The following is a 21151-nucleotide window of genomic DNA, read 5'->3' on the forward strand; positions in this document are numbered from 1 at the left end:
TCACACTTGTTAAAGTCTTCCATGTTGACGCAATACAAAGAACAAGCAGTTTCCATGTAAGACCCATTGGCCTTAACTCTGAATGGAGATATGCAAATGTACAGGAGATATGGATGACACTGGAATTTTATAAATCCAAAATAAAAAAATTGAATAACTATTTCTGGAGTATTTTGTTATATCTGTTAGGGCTCACTGTATGTGAAATGTTTGGAATTGTAATTCATCCAGTTAGATTCTACTCAGCAATGGCCAATGTCTATCCACCAATGTGCATTGTTTTGACAACAGCCTTTTGAATAGGCCAATTACTAAGCAATGTATGGCTAGAAGGGAACTGAACCCTGCTGTAATCAGGAGGCAAGTTTGATTTTTGAGATGTATGAATCATTGGTGTTAATCCCTTGTTCTTGGAGCCACACTCATTCAATCAAGCAGACCCCTCCTGACTTTTTGTAGATGGTGGAAAGATGATAAGATTTGGTTTTTTCCCTCTTTCCCAGTTCTGACAGAGTCCTGGACCAGAAATGTTAATTTTCTCATTCAACAGATGTTGCCTGACCTGAAATTTTCAGCATTTCCAGTTATTTCAGATTTCTAGTGACTGCAGGTTTTCTTTGAGTCCTCACCCAGAGTATTGTAGAGTTTCGGTCTCCTAAGTTTGGAGAGAATACAAAAAGATTGACTAGACTGGTTCCAAGGCTGGCAGGTTTGCTGTGCGAGTAGACTGGATCTGTGTTCTCTAGCGTTGGGGGATAAAATGGGAGGAGATCTCATTGAAACAGACAGGGCTTGATGGGATGAATTTTGTAAGAATGTAGTGAGGTTTCTCTGGCTTGAGTTTAGAACCAGAATCACCTTTGGAATAAGGGGTAGACCATTTGGAACTGAGATAGAAATTTTATTGATCTCCAGACAGTGAGTCTTTAGGAATTTGTTATTCTGCAATAGAGTTCATTCAAAATAAAGATCAATATGTAGCGGCTGCTACCGCGATGCAAGAATAAAGACAAGTCTGCAAGCTGTGGAACAAGACTGATTTATCTGTCTTGCACGGGCCTTTTAAGCAGTACTGTTCCTGCCCTCTGAAAATGGAAATGACATACACACTACATCATCAAAACTTTTTGCTTGTGGGTTCTCCCCCGTTGCTCAGGGAAGACTAAGGCCCAGTGCCATCTTGGGCCTCGCTGCTCTGACAACATGCCCTGACTGCCGAGCCAGTTCGCTTGTGTAGATGGTGAGTTGCCACACAACTCCCCCACCCCCCACCACCTTCAGACTGGCAATATGGTCCCCAAAGTTCATGGGCTGTGCTAGCTGTTGCTTGGGTGGTCAGCCTCTGCGTCGCAGCATTAGGACCCTGACTGGTTGTTGTAGGTCTAAGTGGGCCAGTTTGAGGCAGTTCATCGTGAAGACTTCTTCCTTGGCCCCAATGTCCAAAATAAAGGTGGACCCATTATTTCTGATGACCCGGAACAGCCCCTCGTATGGTCATTGCAATGGTGCTTGTGGTGTGCCCCTGCAAACGAAAACTAACTTGGTCTCATACTTCCTTGGGCACACAGGATGGGGACTGACCATGTCGCGAAGTGGGAATCGGTGCCAAGCTTCCAAGCCTCATGCGCAGTCTTCCCAGGACTGGCGTGGGTTGTTCCTCTTGCCCCCTAAGGGTGGGTATGAACTCCCCTGGGACGACCAGGGGTGCACTGTACAAGAGTTCAGCTGACGAAGCATGGAGATCCTCCTTGGGGGCAGTGCATATGCTGAGCAGGACCCAAGGAAGTTCATTGACCCAGTTAGGACCTTTCAGGTGGGCCATCAGGGCTGATTTCAGATGGTGGTGGAAATGTTCTACCAACCCATTTGACTGAGGGTGGTAGGCTGTGGTGGTGTGCAGCTGCATTCCTAGTATGTTCGCTAGTGCAGACCATCGGCTGGAGGTAAACTGGGCGCTTCTGTCTGAAGTGATGTGGACCAGAACACCAAAGCGCGAGACCCAAGTTGTGAGTAGCGCCCAGGCGCAGGAATCGGTCGTGATGTCGGATAGAGGGGTTGCCTCTGGCCACATTGTGAACTGGTCCATGATGGTAAGGAGGTACTGTGCTCCTCTTGAAGCAGGCAGGGGACCAACAAGGTTGACGTGAATGTGGTCAAACCTTCTATGGGTGGGCTCGAACTGCTGTGGCGGGACGTTGGTGTTGTTGGATTTTTGATATCTGGCAGTGTGGACAAGTCTTGGTCCACTCACTGACCTGTCTGTGCAGGCTGTGCCAGACGAACTTGCTGGCAACCAGTTGGACAGTTGATCTGATGGACGGGTGTGCCAACCCATGTACAGAGTCAAACTCGTTTCCACCAGGCTGCAGGAACTATAGGGCAGGGCTGACCTGTTGCGATGTTGCACAGGAGGGTCAGTTGACCTGGGCCAACTACGAAATCTTGGAGCTGCAGGCCTGAGACTGCAGTTCTGTAGCTGGGCAGCTCGTTGTCGGCTTGCTGTGTGTCAGCCAGGGCCACGTAGTCTACACCCAGGGACAGGCTGTGGATGGTGAGTCTGGAGATGGTCAGTCAGCAATGACATTGTGCTTTCTGGAGACATGTTGAATATCTGTTGTGAACGCAGAAATGTAGGACAAATTTCGCTGCTGGCGGGCTGACTGGGGATCAGAGACATTAGAGAAGGCGAAAGACAATGGCTTGTGGTCAGTGAAAGTGGTAAAAGGCCTGTCTTCTTAAGTACTGGAAATGCCAGATCACCAGGTACAGCGCTGGTAGTTCTTGATCAAAGGGGCTGTATTTAAGTTCAGGTGGTCTAAGGTGCCTGCTGAAAAACACCAAGGGTTGCCAATGGCCTTCAATTAGTTGTTCCAGTACCCCACCGCCTGTGGTGTTAGATGTTTCCACTGTGAGGGCGGTTGGGACATCTGTCCTGGGGTACCAGCATTGCAGCATCTGCTAGGGCTTGGCCTTATCGAAGGCAACTGTGGCCTCGCTGTTCCAGGCGATGCCCTTGCCAGACATCAGCGAGAACAAAGGGTGCATGATACGGGCTGCTGCAGGGATGAAACGATGGTAAAAGTTGACCATCCCAACGAACTCCTACAGGCCTCTGACCATGTTGGGACAGGCAAAATGGTGGATAACGTCTACCCTCGCTGGTGATTCTGTGGCCAAGAAAATTGATAGTCAAGGCCGAATTGGCAGTTGGCTAGGTTGATAGTAAGGCCGAAATCACTGAGGCGGGAGTACAGTTGGCGGAAGTGGGAAAGGTGTTCTCGGCAGTTACAGCTGGCGATCAGAATACCATCTAAATAAATGAGCATGAAGTCCAGGTCATGGCCTACTGCGTCCATCAGCTGCTGGAAGGTCTGTGCAGCTTTCTTAAGGCCGAACAGCATTCAAAGAGGCCAAATGGAGTGATGAGTGTTGGGGATGTAGTCAGGATGGAGCGGGATTTGGTGGTATCCCCGGACAACGTCCACCTTGGAGAAAATGTGGGCCCTGTGTAGGTTTGCCGCGAAGTCCTGGATATGAGGGACAGGTTAGCGGTCTGGAGTGGTGGCATCGTTCAGCCTGCGGTAGTCGCTGCAGGGCCTCTACCCGCCGGTGGCTTTGGGAACCACGTGCAGGGGGGAGGCCCAGGGGCTGTCTGACCTGCAAACAATCCCCAGCTCTTCCATGCGGCAGAACTCCTCTTTCGCCAGGCGGAGCTTGCCTGGAGGTAGTCATCGGGCTCGGGCGTGAAGGGGTGGCCCTGTGGTAGTGATGTGGTGCCACACCCTGTGTTTGAGTACCATATTCGTGAACTGAGGTGCCAGAACCAATGGGAACTCGGCTAGGAGCTTGGTGAATGTTGCCAGACAGAGAAACTGAGTCCAGACACAGGGCTGGTAGGCTGGCTTCTCCCAGAGTAAATCTGGAAGGTTCTGGAGTGCACTAGCCCGACTAACAGGTTGTGGGCCCGGAGGAAGTCGGCTCCCAAGAGTGGCTGGGCGACGGCGGCAAGGGTAAAGTTCCAGGTAAAACGGCTGTCGTCGAATTGTAATTGGGTTGTACGGGTACCTAAAGTTCGTATTGTTGTGCCATTTGCGGCTTTGGGGGCGGGTCCCTGTTGCCTGCTGCGAGTGTCGTGGCCGGTTGGAGGTAAAACACTGACCTCTACTCCAGTATCGACAACGAAATGATGTCTGGACTGCTCATCCCAAACAAATAGGAGGCTGTGTTGGTGACCAGCGGCGACTGGCCCCGGTGTTTCCCTGAAACTTGCAGGGTGGGCGGCATCGACGGGCCTCCACGCCCCACCTCTGATGGTAGAAACACAGCTGGTCGTCAATGTCGTCATCTGTGTTTCTGGGGTGTGGTCGCTCAGCTGCTGGGACTGGTTTAGGTAGGCATTGGGCACGCGGTCTGGCGATTTGGCAGACGGATGAACTGCTCTCGCGTTTGGCCCTCCACAGGACATCTGCCTGGGCGGCTACCTCACGTGGGTTGCTGAAGTCAGCGTTGGCCAACAGCAGGTGAATGTCTTTGGGCAGCTGTTCGAGGAAGGCCTGCTCAAAAACCAGGCGGGGCTTGTCCCTCAGCCAAGGCTGGCATCTCGTTCATCAGGGCCGATGGAGATCTGTCCCCCAGGCTGTCGAGATGAAGCAGGCGGGCAGCGCGCTCACAACAGGAGAGGCCAAGGGTCCGAATGAGAAGGGCCTTGAAAGCTGGGTACTTATCTTCATCTGGAGGAGACTGGATGAAGTCTCTGACCTGGGTTTCTGTCTCCTGGTCCAGGGAGCTGACCACGTGGTAGTACCATGTGGAGTCGGAGTGATCTGCTGCAGTTGCAACTGGGCTTCGGCCTCATTGAACTACACGCGGGGCTGAAGCGTCCAAAAGGTGGGCAGCTTGAGTGCCACTGCGTTGGCTGCTGTGTTGTCGGTCATTGCGTGGGTCCAAAATCCGTTTGGACTGTCGGGGTCACCAATGTAGCGGCTACTACTGTGATGCGAGAATAAAGACACGAGTCTGTAAGCTGTGGAACAAGACTGATTTATTTACCTGCCTTGCGTAGGCCTTTTAAGCAGTATGGTTCCCGCCCTCTGGAAACAGGAATGACGTATGAGCTACGTCATCAAAACTTTTCCCATGCGTGGGTTCTCCCCGTCGCTTGGGGAAGACTAAGGCCCAGCGCCACCTTGGGCCTCGCTGCTCCAATGCGTGCCCGGCTGCCGAGCTGGTTCGCTTGCGTGGATGGTGAGTCGCCACAAATAGATCTTAATACATCAATGGGGAGTGCTGTAAAATGGAGCTGAGGATGATCAGCCATGATCTTGAAGGATGGTTGATCAGGCTCAATGTGTTTTATTACATTCGGAATATATGGGTGCAGGGATGTAATAAGAATCCTGGAATGTCGGCCAGAGAGCACAAGGAACAATTGCTGGGATCAAATGTGTGTGTGTGCACGGGCGGAAGGGTAACCTGAGCACTCAGTAACCAAGGTATTGTCCCTGCAGTGCCTGAGGCAATGGTCATGTGATGGATTTTTTTTCTTCTTCAATCTTTTTATTAGTTTCCAAATTAATATATAACATCAATGTTTGTACACGTAACACAGATCAGAACAATCATGGCATAGATAATCATAAAGGACAATAGAATATAAAAAAAATCTGTAGATCCAATGATCTCTTAACAAATGAATATAATATAAAAGAAAGGAAAGAAAAAGATTTGTTATATAAATAAAAAAAGGAAAAAAATCCCCAAATCAATAAGAAAAATTATAAACAATATATCAAACTAAACAAAAATTTCAAAAAAGAGACTGGACTAAAATTTCTCAGTAGAAACAGAGCAATATTATGTCGTCAACTCTATTCCTCTAAATTGGAAAGTTATTGAAAGGGGATCTATATCATGCGAAAATATTGAATAAATGGACTCCAAATATCTTCAAATTTAAGCAAAGGATCAACAGTACCACTCCTAATTTTTTCCAAGTTTAAACATGATATAGTTTGAGAGAACCATTGAGAAGTAGTAGGGGGTATTGGATCCTTCCATTTAAGCAAAATGGATCGTTTGGCCATTAATGTAACAAAGGCAATCATACGGTTAGTGGAAGCAGATAAATGGCCAGACTCTTTCCTTGGTAATCCAAAAATTGCAGTGATAGGGTGAGGTTGTAAATCAATCTTCAATACATTTGAAATAACATTTAAAAATGTCTTTCCAATATTTTTCTAAAAGAGGACAGGACCAAAATGTGTGTCAAAGAAGCCACATTCGATTTACATCTGTCACATATAGGATTCATATGGCGATTTAAAAACGAGCTAACTTATCTTTTGACATATGGGTCCTGTGAACTACCATAAACTGTATCAAAGAGTGTCTGGCACACATTGAAGATGTATTGAGTAAATGAAGAATTTTCTTCCATGTCTCTGTGGGTAAAGATGTCTGGAGTTCACTTTCCCATTCATTCTTAATTTTGTCCAGTGATTCGGGATGTATTTTTATAATTAAATCATAGATTATTGCTATCAAGCCCTTCTGATAAGGATTAAGACCTAAAATTTTTTCCGTAATTTCAGTTTTGTAAGGTGTAGGAAAAGAAGGTATAGTAGCTTTTTAAAAATTTCTAATCTGCAAATATCAAAAAAAGTGTGATCTAGGCAAATCGTATTTGTTAGACAATTGTTCAAAAGATGAAAAACAGTTATCAATGAATAAATCACGAAAACATACTATTTCCTTCCTTTTCCATATGGAAAAAGCCGAGTCAACTCTGGATGGATGAAAGAAAAAATTAGATTGAATGGGACTTGACAAGTTAAATTTACTCAATCCAAAAAATTTATGAAATTGAAGCCATATTCTTATTGTATGTTTAACAATTGGGTTAGTCATATGTTTACTTAATTTGGTAAGTGCAAAAGGGAGTGAAGCTCCTAAAATAGAAACTAATGAAAATTCAAGTACTGATTGGTGCTCAAGGTGTACCCATTTGGGGCATTGAATTACATCTAAATCTTGTATCCAAAAAATTAAATATCTGATATTAATTGCCCAATAATATAATCTAAAGTTAGGGAGGACCATACCACCATCCTTTTTTAGATTTTGTAAATATTTCTTACTTAACCTTGGGTTTTTATTCTGCCAAATATATGAAAGAATTTTAGAATCAATAGTGTCAAAAAAAAAAGATTTCGGAACAAAAGTTGGAATCACTTGAAATAAATATAAAAATTTTGGTTAAATGTTCATCTTAACCGCATTAATTCAGCCTATCAATGATAAAGACAGTGGGGACCATTTAGTAAATAATTGTTTAACATGGTCAATTAAAGGCAATAGATTAAATAAGTCCTTATGTCCCTTGGTAATTTTAACACCTAAATACATAAAATAGTCAGTTACCAATCTAAAAGGTAATTGGCTATAAATTGGGGTTTGCATATTCAATGGAGAAAATTCACTCTTATTAAGATTTAATCTATAGCCAGAAAAAACATTAAACTGATCTAGTAGTGATAGTACTGCAGGGATAGATTTGTCCGGATTAGAAATATAAAGTAACAGGTCATCTGTGTAGAGAGATATTATGAGTCTTCTGTCCATGAGTAATGCCACATATATTTGAAGAGTCCTGGATTGCAATAGCCAAGGGTTCTAAAGCAATATCAAATAATAAAGGGCTTAATGGGCAACCTTGTCTAGTACCTCAAAAGCCTAAACAGAGGAGATCTTTGATTATTAGTATTGAAGCCATAGGTGTATAATTTATTTAATCGCAGATATAAATTTAGGGCTAAAATTAAATTTTTGAAGTATAATGAATAGATATTCCCATTCAACTCTGTCAAACACCTTTTCAGCATCTCGTGAAACAACACATTCTGGAATTTGGGATAAAGGGGTATATATAATATTCATTAATCTCCTAATATTAAAATGTAAATAACGATTCTGAATAAATCCTGTCTGGTCTTCAGAGATACTTTGTGGAAGAACCTTTTCCAATCTAAAGGCCAATATTTTGGAAAATATTTTTGAATCTACATTTTAATAAAGAAATGGGTCTATAAGATGCACAATCAGTGGGATCTTTATCCTTTTTTAAGAATTAAAGAAATAGTTGCTTCATAGAAAGATTGTGGTAGTTTACCTACTAATAAGGCATCTTTAAAAATTTTGGCTAACCAGGGAACAAGAATATCAGAAAAGCATTTTAAAAAAATTCAGCTGTATCTCTGTCAGGACCAGGTGCTTTATCTGAGTTCATTGAAAATATTACTTTCTTTATTTCTTCCTCCGAAATGGGAGCATCTAATGTAGAGCGTTCATTTAAAGATAGTTGAGGAATCTTCAGATCTCTTAGATTCATGCATTAATGTAGGATCCTCAGGGGATTCTGATTGGTATAAAGAAGGATAAAATTCTTGAGGATTTGTTAATTTGAACATGATCTATTGTGTAGGTACCATCTGGTTTACGAATTATTAATCTGACATTTAGATAAAGTAGCTTTCAATTGGTTGGCCAATAATTTACCAGATTTGTCACCATGTATATAAAATTGACTTTTGTTTTTAAGTAGTAGATTTTCAATTGAAGATGTTAATAATAAACTATGTTGTAATTGGAGTTCTGTTCTCTTTTTAAAAAGCTCCAGATTAGGAGTATCAGAATATTTTTTATCGATCTTTAATCTTGTCAGTTAATATACGTATTTTGTTATTAGTTTTTTTTTCAATCCAGAGGAATATGAAATAATTTGACCACAGATGTATGCTTTAAAAGTATCCCATATTATCCCACTGGAGATTTCTTCAGTAAAATTAGTTAAAAAGAAAAGAAAAATGAGATCTGTTCTTTAATAAATTGGACGAAATCTGTCTTGTAATAGCGAAGGGTTAAATCACCACTGCCTGACATCAAAGGATACATCTGGTAATTTAATTGATAGTCTCAATGGTGCGTGATCAGAAATGGCAATTGCATTGTATTTACAGTCCGTAGTAAGTGGAGCTAGCCTAGCATCAATAAAAAAAAATCAATCTGTGAGTAATTATGGTAGACATGAGAAAAGAATGAAAATTCTTTATCATACAGGTGTAGAAATCTCCAAACATCTAAAATTCCAGATTCAACCAAGAAGGAATTAATAAAGATAGCAGATTTATTTGGAAGTGCAGGATTTGACATGGATCTATCCATCAAAGGGTTTAAACAGCAGTTAAAATCTCCACCCATAATCAGTGTATTCATTTAAATTAGGAAAGAATGCAAACAGATGTTTAAAAAAAATTCAGGGTGATCTACATTGGGTGCATAAACATTAACCATAACTTTTTTTTAATTATGAAGTAGACCAGTAATTAATAAAAATCTACCATTTGGGTCTGATATTGTCTCATGATGGACAAATGAAATTGAGGAGTCTATGTAAAAAAAATAGAAACTCCTTTCACCTTTGCATGTGAATTTGAATGGAACTGTTGACCCCTCCGAAATCTTTAAAAAATGATTATCTTTCTTCCTGATATGCGAGTCTCCTGAGCGAAAATGATCTGAGCATTTAATCTATGAAAAACTTTAAAGATCTTCCTGTGCTTAAGCAGATTGTTTAAGCTGTTAACATTCCATGAAATAAAATTAATGGTATTATCCATTTTAACAGATTAAAAAACATATGGTATGTAAAGGGTTAATCTTGGTATATGTGAGTCTTACCAGCAGGTAGAACATAGAAAAACTACAGCACAATTCAGGCCCTTCAGCCCACAAAGCTGTGCCAAACATGTCCCTACCCTAGAAATTACTAGGCTTACCCATAGCCCTCTATTTTACGCGGCTCCATGTACCTATCTAACAGTCTCTTGAAAGACCCTATCGTATCTGCCTCTACCACCGTTTCCGGCAGCCCATTCCATGCACTCACCACTCTGAGTAAAAAAACCTAACCCTGACATCTCCTCTATATCTACTTCTCTTTATCTACTCCCCAGCACGTTAAACCTATGTCTTCTTGTGGCCACCAATTCAGCCCTGGGGAAAAGCCTCTGACTATCTACCCTATCAATACCTCTCATCTTATACACCTCTATCAGGTCCGCCCCCCCCGCCCCCATCCTCCGTCTCTCCAAGGAGAAAAGGCTGAGTTCCCTCAACCTGCTTTCATAAGGCATGCTCTGTATTCCAGGCAGCATCCTTGCAAATCTCCTCTGCACCCTCTCTATGCCTTCCACATCTTTCCTGTAGTGAGGTGACCAGAACTGAGCACAATACTCCAAGTAGGGTCTGACCAGGGACCTATATAGCTGCAACAATACCTCACGGCTCCTAAATTCAATTCCCCGAATGATGAAGGATAATACACCATATGCCTTCTTAACCACAGAGTCAACCTGCGCAGCCACTTTGAGTGTCCTATGGACTCGGACCCCAAGATCCCTCTGATCCTCCACACTGCCAAGAGTCCTACCATTAATACTATATTCCGCCAACATATTTGACCTACCAAACTGATTTATCTGGGTTGAACTCCATCTGCCACTTCTCAGCCCAACTCTGCATCCTATCTATGTCCCTCTGTAACCTCTGACTGCCCTCCAAACTATCCACAACACCTCCAACCTTCGTGTCATCTGCAAACTTACTAACCCACCCCTCCACTTCCTCATCCAGGTCATTTATAAAAATCACAAACAGCAAGGGTCCCAGTACAGATCCCTGAGGTACACCACTGGTCACCGACCTCCACTCAGAATATGACCCTTCAACAACCACCCTTTGCCTCCTGTGGGCCAGCCAGTTCTGGATCCACACTGCAATGTCCCCTTGGATCCCATGTCTCCTCACCTTCTCCATAAGCCTCGCATGGGGTACCTTATCAAACGTCTTCCTGAAATCCATATACACTACATCTACTGCTCTCCCTTCATCGATGTGCTTAGTCACATCCTCAAAAAATTCAATCAGGCTCGTAAGGCAGGACCTGCCCTTGACAAAGCCATGCTGACTATTTCTAATCATATTATACCTCTCCAAATGTTCATAAATCCTGCCTCTCAGGATCTTCTCCATCAGCTTACCAACCACTGAGGTAAGACTCACCGGTCTACGATTTCCTGGGCTATCCCTACTCCACTTTTTGAATAAGGGAAGAACATCGCAACCCTCCAATCTTCTGGAATCTCTCCTGTCTCCATGGACGATGCAAGAAGTTTAAAAAAAAAAGTTCAAAGAGGAAGCAGATATGACGACAGTTTAGAAAAATTTGTAGATTAGTCCAGAAGAGAAAAAACCTAAAAACAGCCCCGCCCCACCCCACCCCCCCTTCCCCAACAGCCCGAAAGCTACCCTCTAATTGAACTAACCCCAGTTCAATTGGTGGCAGTAGTCTAAGTTGAAAAATATATAAACCACCTATGTTTAGACTGGAGGTGAACAACATAATCCAAACAAAGATATCGAACTAACAACCATAGTTGTGGGATTGAAACAGAGCCAAAGGGCATTAACAGTTGACATTTAAAAGATGCAGTTTAATAATTTTGAAAAGAAAGCAAACTATCATTAATTATTAAATTCTTAATTATTATTAAAACAAAACATTCAAAATATTAAAAGAAGGAAAAAAGGTTTAAATCTAAAAATTAATTGGATAATAAAGCAAGTAGGTAGTAAATCAAAGGAAAAACACTGTGTCTCTTCCGCATTTCTTAGCTTCTAAAATTAAAAGCTAGTTCAAAAGAAATTTCTTGGCCTCTTGGACGGACTTAAACCATTTGTGAAATTTATCAGGTAGTGTAATTCTCAACCTTGCTGGGAATAATAATGCAGGATGATAATTGCTTTGATAGAGACGAGCCATAATTGGTTTGTAGGTCAGCCTTTCTTTCATAACTTCCGGGGTGTAATCTTCAACTATTCGAAACTTCCATTGTTTAAATTGAATCATTCCACGAGCGGTACGAATCAAGAGTTCCTTGATGTTGACATAATAAAATCTCAATATTACTGGCCGAGGTTTTTTGATCCAGAGCAGGTTTGGATCTTAATGCTCTGCGAGCTCTATCCAAAATGGGCTGAACAGGGAACATTTCGGAACCAAACACATCGACCAGAAGTTTAGAAAAGAATTCTGTGGGGTTACCAGTCTCTGTGTTCTCTGGAAAATTGATGATTCTTAAATTTTTCCTCCTGCTGCGTCCCTCCAGGTCGATGATCCTCTGTTGTTGCTTTTCCAGGTTTTGCTTGGTCGTAATTAAGGCTTTTTCAAGTGAGTGGAGTTTGGCATCTCTCTCTTTTTACCAGCTTGGTCGAGTTCAGCAATTAGTTGCATTTGTTTGGCATTTTCCTGGATAAGAGTATTTTGTTTGTCTTCAAAGTCCTTTAAAATGGACTTCAATTCGGCAAAGCTCCAGTCGAACTTTCTATCCAGATTAGAAATAGCTTGGTTGGTCTCCATTACCTTTACCATTAGCTGACGCTTTAGATCTGGTGTTCATTTTAACAGTTAAAAATCGAAAGTAAACTTGTGCCAGTATTGTAAAAGACTTATTAAAGAGTGGTAAATAGTAGATTAAAAAGTGCTTGGACCAAAGCCAAGTTATGACTTAGTCCATCGAGCGCCACCAACAGACTCCCCACATGATGGGTCAATCTGGACAAAGGATCAACCCAGGTAGGGGTGGAGAGAAGTGACCAGGATATAAAAGAGTGAGCACACTGGTGGTGAGGTGTCTTGGATTTGGGCTCATCACAGGTTGGGTCGCGACTGACGCTGTGGACCAATTGGAACGGGGCGCTGCAGTTAAATGGGCTCGGGTGCGCTTCCGAGGTGAGTACCACTTGTAACTTGCAATGCTGTACACACACTATTGCTGTGTGCAAGACTTATTTCTATCAGATCTGCGAACAATCCTGCCTTTGGCACAACAAGGGATGAGAAGGGCCTGGGGAGCAATGAAGTGCTTTGAGCTCTGTTGAGGTAGTTGGGTTGTATTCAAACTGAGATTTAGTACGTCTGTTATGGCCAGGGTCACTGAGGAGAAACGATCTTCCAAATCAAATATAATGGGCACAGATGAAATTTTGAGCACCTTTTTTATGCTGAGGAAAATTACAATAGTGCCTATGATTACACCAGACACTCTGCTCTCTGTGTGGAATTTGCACCAGGGGTCAGGATTGAACCAGTCTAGGGCTGTGAGGTAGCAAGGATTGCCTTGGAAATTTGGTATTCTTTCCAGCTGGCTGCTTGCAACTGGACTTTCACCACAGCTGGTGCAATGACAGCAACTGCCTACACTGTCCACATGGGCAAGTTTAATCCCATGTTGGTGACCAGAAATTTATGGATAACAAGTCTTCATTTAGAACTAAAGCAAAAGCTAGCCCTTCCTCAGTGATGCTAATGTTTCCTTGTCACTGTTTTTATCAAGTACCATTAAGTCAATACAGTGAAAACTGACCAATTTGCTCTGACTTTAGGAAATCCCTAAAGTTTGACATCCAGCTGTGTTTAGTGTAGTTTTAGAATTTAGATTTGAAAGAATAGAACAATTACAATAGAAGTAATGAATAGATTTGCAGAGAGCAGTTTGAAATGAGTCCCTATGTTCTGGCACTATCTTGCAATGGGTTGCAAGGGAATATATGGGAAAAGGAATTGTTCAAAGAGTTGACTAGCCTTCTATGTTGCTGTAAGACAATTTCTATGATCTTGTGTCCAGTACATATGAGAGGACTCCCCCTTGTGCTCTGGAATTTTTTTTTAAAAAAACCTTCCAACACAGGCCTAATCTTAAGGGGCTTTCACTTTGCAGCCCATCCAGTGGTTAATCTACCAACTGATGCTTGCACCATCACCTAGCCCAGGGAAGCAGAGTAAAGAAATGGGAAGAGCAATTAGATTGGTGGCACTGGAGTAGGTCAGCTGAAACAACAACGCCCCCCCCCCCCCAAAAAAAAAAGTCAGGGGAAGGAGAGAAAATGACAGGTAGAAAAGAGAAATGAGCACCCTCTATTTAAAAACAACAGCATTATGTTCAGTGAGGTCTAGGTTGACAAAGCATTGGCAACAAGATCAAGTTCTCTTTTCAAGTTCAAGGGTTTCCAGAGCAAGGAGGGGCTGCAGCCCGATGCCACACTCGGCTCCACTGATGGCTTCTGCTTGGTATTTTAGGATTAGAAGAAAACAAAACTCTCCTACTGGGGGTTGGTGCACTAAACTCTGCCCATAGTGGAAGTGAGTCAATTTTGTCCTATGTCTTGTAGACTGGAATGCAAGACCTCTGCTCCAGATTTAATTCAGTCAAGCACAAGAAATTGTGAACAATTTAGACAAGGGCAGTGATGCAAGTACCTGAACATGTGCTGCCTGCAGTTGAATAGATGCTGGAGCACCAGCATTTAGGCTCGGGTAACTTCTACCTGGAAGGGGCCAGTTCCGTAAAGTGCCCTGCATACTTCAGGGAAGAAGTGTGCAAAGGTGGCCCCTGTGTAGTTTGCAGGTAGCGGTTTAGGGGACTCAGAGTGGGGATTACTGGGGTGACAGGCAGCTATCCACTCCTTTGGCCACAAGCACTGCTCCTTCAGCCCCTTCCCTCCCCAGGAAACCCTCACTGGTGGTGTTAAAGGGACCCACATTTCTGGAACTGCAGTTAATTCAGGAGGGGTACACACAGTGGGGTGTGGTGTTTGACCATATAACCATTGCTGCCTCCTGCTGAATGCTGCAGGGGGAGGTGGGTTTACAGCAGTCACAGAGTGCACAGCAGTTCCTTCAGCCCTCAATGTCCACTCTGACCATCGTACCCATCTCTACTAATCCCATTTACCAGCACCAAAGTCTTTGTTTTACCCGTGTAAGCTGAGTGAACAGTTCTAGTCTGGTTCAGGCCCTGTGTTTGATCGGTACCACTGCAGTATGTACGATGATCAGTAAGCAAGAGGTTATAAAACAGTAAGTGCTGGAAGTATACAGCAGGACTGTCTGTGGAGAAACAGTCCACACTAAACGTTGCAGCAGAATAGGAAAACGTTAAAGATGTGAGAAGTTTTAAGATGCAGGAGAAGGGGGAAAATAAAACAAAAAGCAAAGCCTTTGATATCACTTCCATCCATACATTCACCTTAACAGAAATGATCCAAGGCATCTCACAGACAAATGAGAGAATAAATTGCAAAGCTACAAGAGAAAGGACAGAGTGGTGCAGCTAGCAGAACTACTGCCTCCTCTCCAGAAACTTGGATTCAGTCCTGACCTTGGGTGCTGTCTGGGTGGAGTTTGCACATTCTTCCTGTGGCCACATGGGCTTCCTCTGGGCGCTCCAGTTTCCTCCCACTTCCAAAAGACATTAATTGTAAGTCCCCCCCCCCCCCCTTCGTGTGTGGATGAATGGTAGAATCTGGGTGGGGGAGGGGGGGGTGAAGTTGATGAGAACATGGGGACAATAAAATGGGTTAGGGTTGGATAGTGTAAAAATAGGAGCTTGATTTTTCGTGCAGAGTTGGTGGGCAAAAGGGGGCACTCTGTTCTGTATCCCTCCTATGACTATAAAATAAATAGGACTAATGGGATTGCTCTGCTCTACTGTGACCACTCTGCTATTGTGAGCAATGTTGGGCCCCGTATCTAAGGAAAGATGTTCTGTCCCTGGAGAGGGTCCAGGGGAGGTTCACAAGCATGATCCTGGGACTGAAAGGCTTAACATATGAGGAGCGTTTGATGGCTCTGGGCCTGTACTCGATAGAGTTCAGAAGGATGAGGGGGGGATCTTATTGAAACCTACCAGATACTGAAAGGCCAGGATAGAGTGGATGTTTCCATCAGTTGGAGAGTGTAGGATCTGAGGCCACAGCCTCAGAATAAAGGGATGTCCCTTAAAACTAAAATGAAGAGGAATTTCTTCAGCCAGAGGGTGGTGAACCTGTGGAATTCATTGCCACAGAGGGCTGTGGAGGCCAAGTCATTGGCTGTACTTGAGGCAGAGATTGATAAGGGGGTTGAGGGTTACAGAGAGAAAGCAGGAAAATGAGGGTTGTTAAAAAATCAGCCATGATTGAACAGCAGAGCAGACTTGATGGGCCATGTGGCCTAATTCTTCTCCTATATCTTATGGTCTGCTGGGAGCTGGCATGGACCCAATGGGCTGAATGGACCCCACCTGTGCTGCAATAAGGAAGGAAGCTGGGTGGTCAGCAGCTCAGGGGAGTAGGATTGAAAGACTAGGAGGTGGGTCTCATGAACAAAGTGAATTCAGAGAGCATGGGAGAGATTAGGAAAAGATACAAGTTTAGAGCTATGGCTGGGGAACATTAGTGGGCTGAAGAGAGATTGCAGCAAGGATTAAGTAAAGGCAAGGTAGATGGGAATGATTAGACAAAGAGTAGAGAATTCAGCCAGAGGAGGTGAAGTGAGGGCTGCAGAATCAATACCCGACATTGTTGCACTCAGTGTCAAGTTTGGAAGGTCAGTGTACACACTTGGAAGGTGATCTTGTTCCTCAAGATTCATGGAAAACATTTAGAAGGCCAAGAGCAGGGAGTGAAAGTGGGACAGAGAACAAGTTATAGTCAACAACACTTATGGACTGAATGGAGTTGCTCTACAAAGCAATCACCATCTGTGTTTGGTCTTCCCAGGAGATTGTCATAGAGTCAAACAGAGAGAGCACAGAAATAGGCCCTTCGGCCCACCGAGTCTTTGCTGACTATCAAACACCCATTTACTCTACTACATCAATGCCATCTTTTATCCTCACATTTTTATCATTCCCCCCCCCAGATTCTACCCCTCACCTACACACTAGGGGCAATTCACAGTGGCCAATTAACCTACCAACCTGCATGTCTTTGGGATGTGTAAGAAGACCAGAGCACCAGGGGGAAATCTACAGGGAGAATGTGCAAACTCCACACAGACAGCACCTGAGGCCAAGATCAAAAGCAGGTCGCTGGAACTGTGAGGTGGTGGATCTATCTGCTGTGCCACTGTGCTGCATACAAATTATATTATGATTGGTCACCAGAATATAGTAAAAAGAAGGTAGTGCACATAGATCCTGAAGTGTCTGGATGGTGGGAAAGAAGAAGGTAAGAGGTAAAGTGTTGAACCTCCTATCCTCGCATGGGAGAATGGCCTGGGAAGGAGAGAGATGTTTGATAACCAGGGTTGGCAGAAGTTTTAGTTCCTATAAAATGTTGAAAGGGAAGATGTGGGATACTGGAGGTGCTGAAAACGTCAGGTAATGATTATTACGTTCTCACACTCCCTCCATCCCTTCCGTCCCACGATACCAATATCCTCTTTCCTCAACCGATAGTCTCCCCCCCCCCCCCCAGTGTCTAATTCACTCCCCCTCCTTTACCCCAGCATAACAAAACCACAAGAGTGTTTCCTTTGTCTCCACTTTCTTCTGCCCTTCCCCGCACCTCCAGTATCATTCCACTTCCAAACACCACCTCTTCTCCCTCCTCTGTCAGCATTCCAAAGAGGTAATTCCTGTTGGATACTCGCCCATTCCTCTTATGCTCCTATTAATTCATTAACTGTACAATCCCTCCAATAGAACGTGCAATGCCTGCCTTTTTACCTACCCCCTTCCCCATGTCCAGGGGCCCAAATACACACATTCCCATAAAGCAGTGTCATTGTTATTTCACCACCTCAACTTTTCTCTTTTAATCCCACCCTCCCACTTTCCTCATTTTCCATTCTCTGCATCTTAAAACTTGCTCTCCAGTTCTGAAGAAGATGACCCTGAAATCTCTCTGTCTCCCTCCACAGAGGCTGCCTGGCCCGTTGAGCATTGCATTATCTTTTAGTTTTATTTTAGAATTCTAAAATCTGCAGTGTTTTGCCTTTGAATTGGATGAGGAAGAGAGGTGTGGACTAAAGCTGTTTATCCTCTGGGATGGGAAGCAAATCCTGTAGGTCTGTGGCAGTCCCACTTTCTTGTGGTCTTGGCTTGCGAAATCCAACCGGACTTTTGACTTGTTTCAAGAGAGCCTGAAAGAACAAGACAACGGACAAAGCAATCAGATCATGCAAACAGGCATGTCTGTCCATGTGCCTGTACAGTTTATCGGGCTGCATGAATGTACATACAAATAGACGCTAAGTTACCTGAATCGATGTTGTACACATTGCTCTTAAAATAAACTACTAGGCCAATCACATATGATACCTAAACTATACCTTGACGTCTCAAACCACTCCATCCAGTCAAACAGACTTTTGCTTGCCCAATGTCCCGATATTCTCACAGCTAATAAAGAATTCAAATAACTTAAATCAACATTATTATTGATACCCTTCTGATTTTTTTAAAGCCATTTGTAACAGGGTTCAGAAAAGCAATCTTGGAAACTGCAGGATAATGTTATTGCTGGTAGAAATGCTACCTCACAGTTCAAGAGACCCAGGTTTGATTCTGACTTTGGGTCCTGTCCGTGTGGAGTTTGCACATTCTCCTTGTGACTGAGAGTTTCCTCCGGGTGCTCCGGTTTCCTCCCACATCCCAAAGATGTGAGGGTTAATTGGCTACAGTAAGTTGCCCCTAGTATGTAGGTTAGTGGTAGAATCTGGGGTAGTTGATGGGTATATGGGGAGAATAAAATGCAATTAATATAGGATTAGTGTAAATGGGTGATTGATGAGCAGTGTGGACAGTGGCCCGAAGGGTTTGTTTCAGCCTATGACTCTAATGTAGCTCTTGAGCCTGTAATTAATATCTACTGAGCTGGACCTGAGCTTGGTTGGTGCTGGGCCCATTGTTGTTTGTCATCTATATCAATGATTTGGATAAGAACATACAAGGCATGGTTAGTAAGTATGCAGATGACACTAAAATAGGTGGTATAGTGGACAACAAAGAAGGCCATCAGAAATTACAGGGGAATCTTGATCAGCTGAGTAAGTGGGCCGAGGAAGGACAAATGGAGTTCAATTCAGATAAGTGCGAGGTGTTGCATTTTGGAAAGTCAAATCCAGGTAGGACTTTCATAATGAACGGCAGGGGCCTGGGGAGAAGATGTACTGCCAGGCACCAGGTTCAGCAAGATCCTCCAAGATGGTCTGTCATGCTTACAGGCTATCTACCACGGCAAAGAAAAAGTGCTGCTTTGCAGTCCTCCCTGAGCAAATCCATAATGAAGGTTGAATGGCCTCTAGCACTCTCAACATTGCCAGCACCAACACACCTATGTCAGTGCCCCAGCCCCATCTTCTTCCTCCTCCTCCTTGTTCAATTAACTATCTAGCATTTTAGCACCACCACCCCCTCTCACAAGCAAGCTTACACTAGGAATTAAGGTAGATGAAGTTAATGTTAAATACTTTTTAATTTGTTTTTACCTCTGGAGTCTACTTAATCCATGATATGTTTTTCTGATTTTATTGCAGGATACAATGCAGAGTATTTAATTGGATAAGAACCTTTGACTTCATTCCTTGGAGTGTAGGAGACTGAGGGGTGACCTCATAGAGGTGTATAAAATCATGAGGGGCATAGATAGGGTGGATGCACACAGTCTTTTTCCCAGGGAAAGGGAATCAAAAACTAGAGAGCATAGGTTCAAGGTGAGAAGGGAGAGATTTAATAGGAACCTGAAGGGCAACATCCTCACACAGAGAATGGTGAGTACATGGAATGAGTTGCCAGGCAAAGGCAGGTACGATTACATTTAAAAGACATTTGAACAGATACATGGATAGGAAAGGTTGAGAGATATGGGCTAAAGATGTGAAAACAGGACTAGCTTAAACAGGCATCTTTGTTGGCATGGATGAGTTGGGCCGAAGGGCCTGCTTCTGTGCTGTATGACTCTTCATCATGTTATAGCTACCTCCGCTACTCCCTGCAATCACTAGACCACAAGCTCATTCAACTGCTCTCTGGACAAATTGTTTCCCACTGAGATGTTCTCGACAAGTGGACATAGTTCTGGCTACGCCTTCACATCTTCTTCCTTTCAACCCTTTTTCTTGTGTTTGAGCTGGTTCATGGACCTTTGCCTGTCCAGGAGGGAAGTCAGCTGCATTGCAGTCTTTTCTGATTGGTCGCAGTACCTCCCCAACTTCCAGGTACCCCATCTGGATAGGAAGGGTTTGGAGGGTTATGGGCCAAAGGCGGGCAAATGGGACTAGCTTATATGGGATCTTGGTCAGCATGGATGAATTGGGCAAAAGGCCCTGTTTCTGTGCTTTATTGGTCTATGACTCTGACTAATCTAGCTCATAACTAGGTTGCCCCCTTTGTTCCTGCTCCCTCAGCAATTGTCTCCAACCTGTTTTTGCCCTATTGGACATGGCTAAGTCTTCAAAATTCAAAATCAGAAATGAAATCTTGGCCCTGACTTTGCAGCCAGTGAGTCACCTACAAGTGAAATGACACTCACCTTCTTTTCTGCCAATCCCCACAACCCTGCTCCCATTCTGCCGCTGCCCAGCTTCCCTCTGCCTTCCCACACTTTTCTCCATTTTTTGAAGTTCTTCAACCACACCTTCCGCTTTGTAACAGTGCCCCTCCCCTCTGTTTCCATCTTATTGTGCCGATGTTCCTTCCTGTGTCATAATGCACACTGAGATGACATCTCACACAGAGGTGTGGGAGATGTATGTAGGTTGCAAGTCCTTCTAGTTGCCTCTGCTGTAACAAGACTGCTGCAGTGCACAGCCTCTTAAATGAGTATTTTGCATCCTAAGCGTAAACTGCAATGGACTTTGGAGGATTGAGACCCCAAGTTGTTGGGTGCAGTCCCACTGGCTCTAACAATCATGTCCCAGCCATGGGTCAGATACTCTCAATACCTTGTGAGTAGGCTTTTCAGCCAAAGGCTAGGAGTGTACAAACACTGACAGAAGATCACATACACAGCAGCAGCAAGTAGTTGTGACAACACTTTAAGGGAAACTCAGCTGTCAACTAACACTGATTCTGATCCATGCATTCAACCCAAAACATACCCAAGGTAGTATACAGGAGAGCCACCAAACAAAAGTTGACGCCAGGCAGAAAAGAAAAAACAGAAATCTTGTCTACCTAAAATATTAACTCTGTTGATGATGTTAACTCTGATACCTGACCAGCAATATGTGTTTTTCTTTTAGATTTCAAGCATCTGTAGTATTTTGCTT

The 21151-nt window shown here is 43.6% G+C and overlaps 1 protein-coding gene across 1 annotated transcript in view; it reads right to left on the reverse strand.

Annotated features, from left to right (window-relative positions):
* Positions 1–17905: 17905 nt before the first annotated feature.
* Positions 17906–21151, reverse strand: part of LOC127571386 (anoctamin-7-like) — a 93144-nt gene continuing 89898 nt past the window's right edge. The window contains 1 exon segment of the mRNA XM_052017699.1: positions 17906–18022. Within this exon segment, the coding sequence (XP_051873659.1) occupies positions 17906–18022 (117 nt within the window).

The sequence above is a fragment of the Pristis pectinata genome, chromosome 6 (genome assembly GCF_009764475.1).
Source record: "Pristis pectinata isolate sPriPec2 chromosome 6, sPriPec2.1.pri, whole genome shotgun sequence".
Classification (NCBI taxonomy): Eukaryota; Metazoa; Chordata; class Chondrichthyes; order Rhinopristiformes; family Pristidae; genus Pristis; species Pristis pectinata.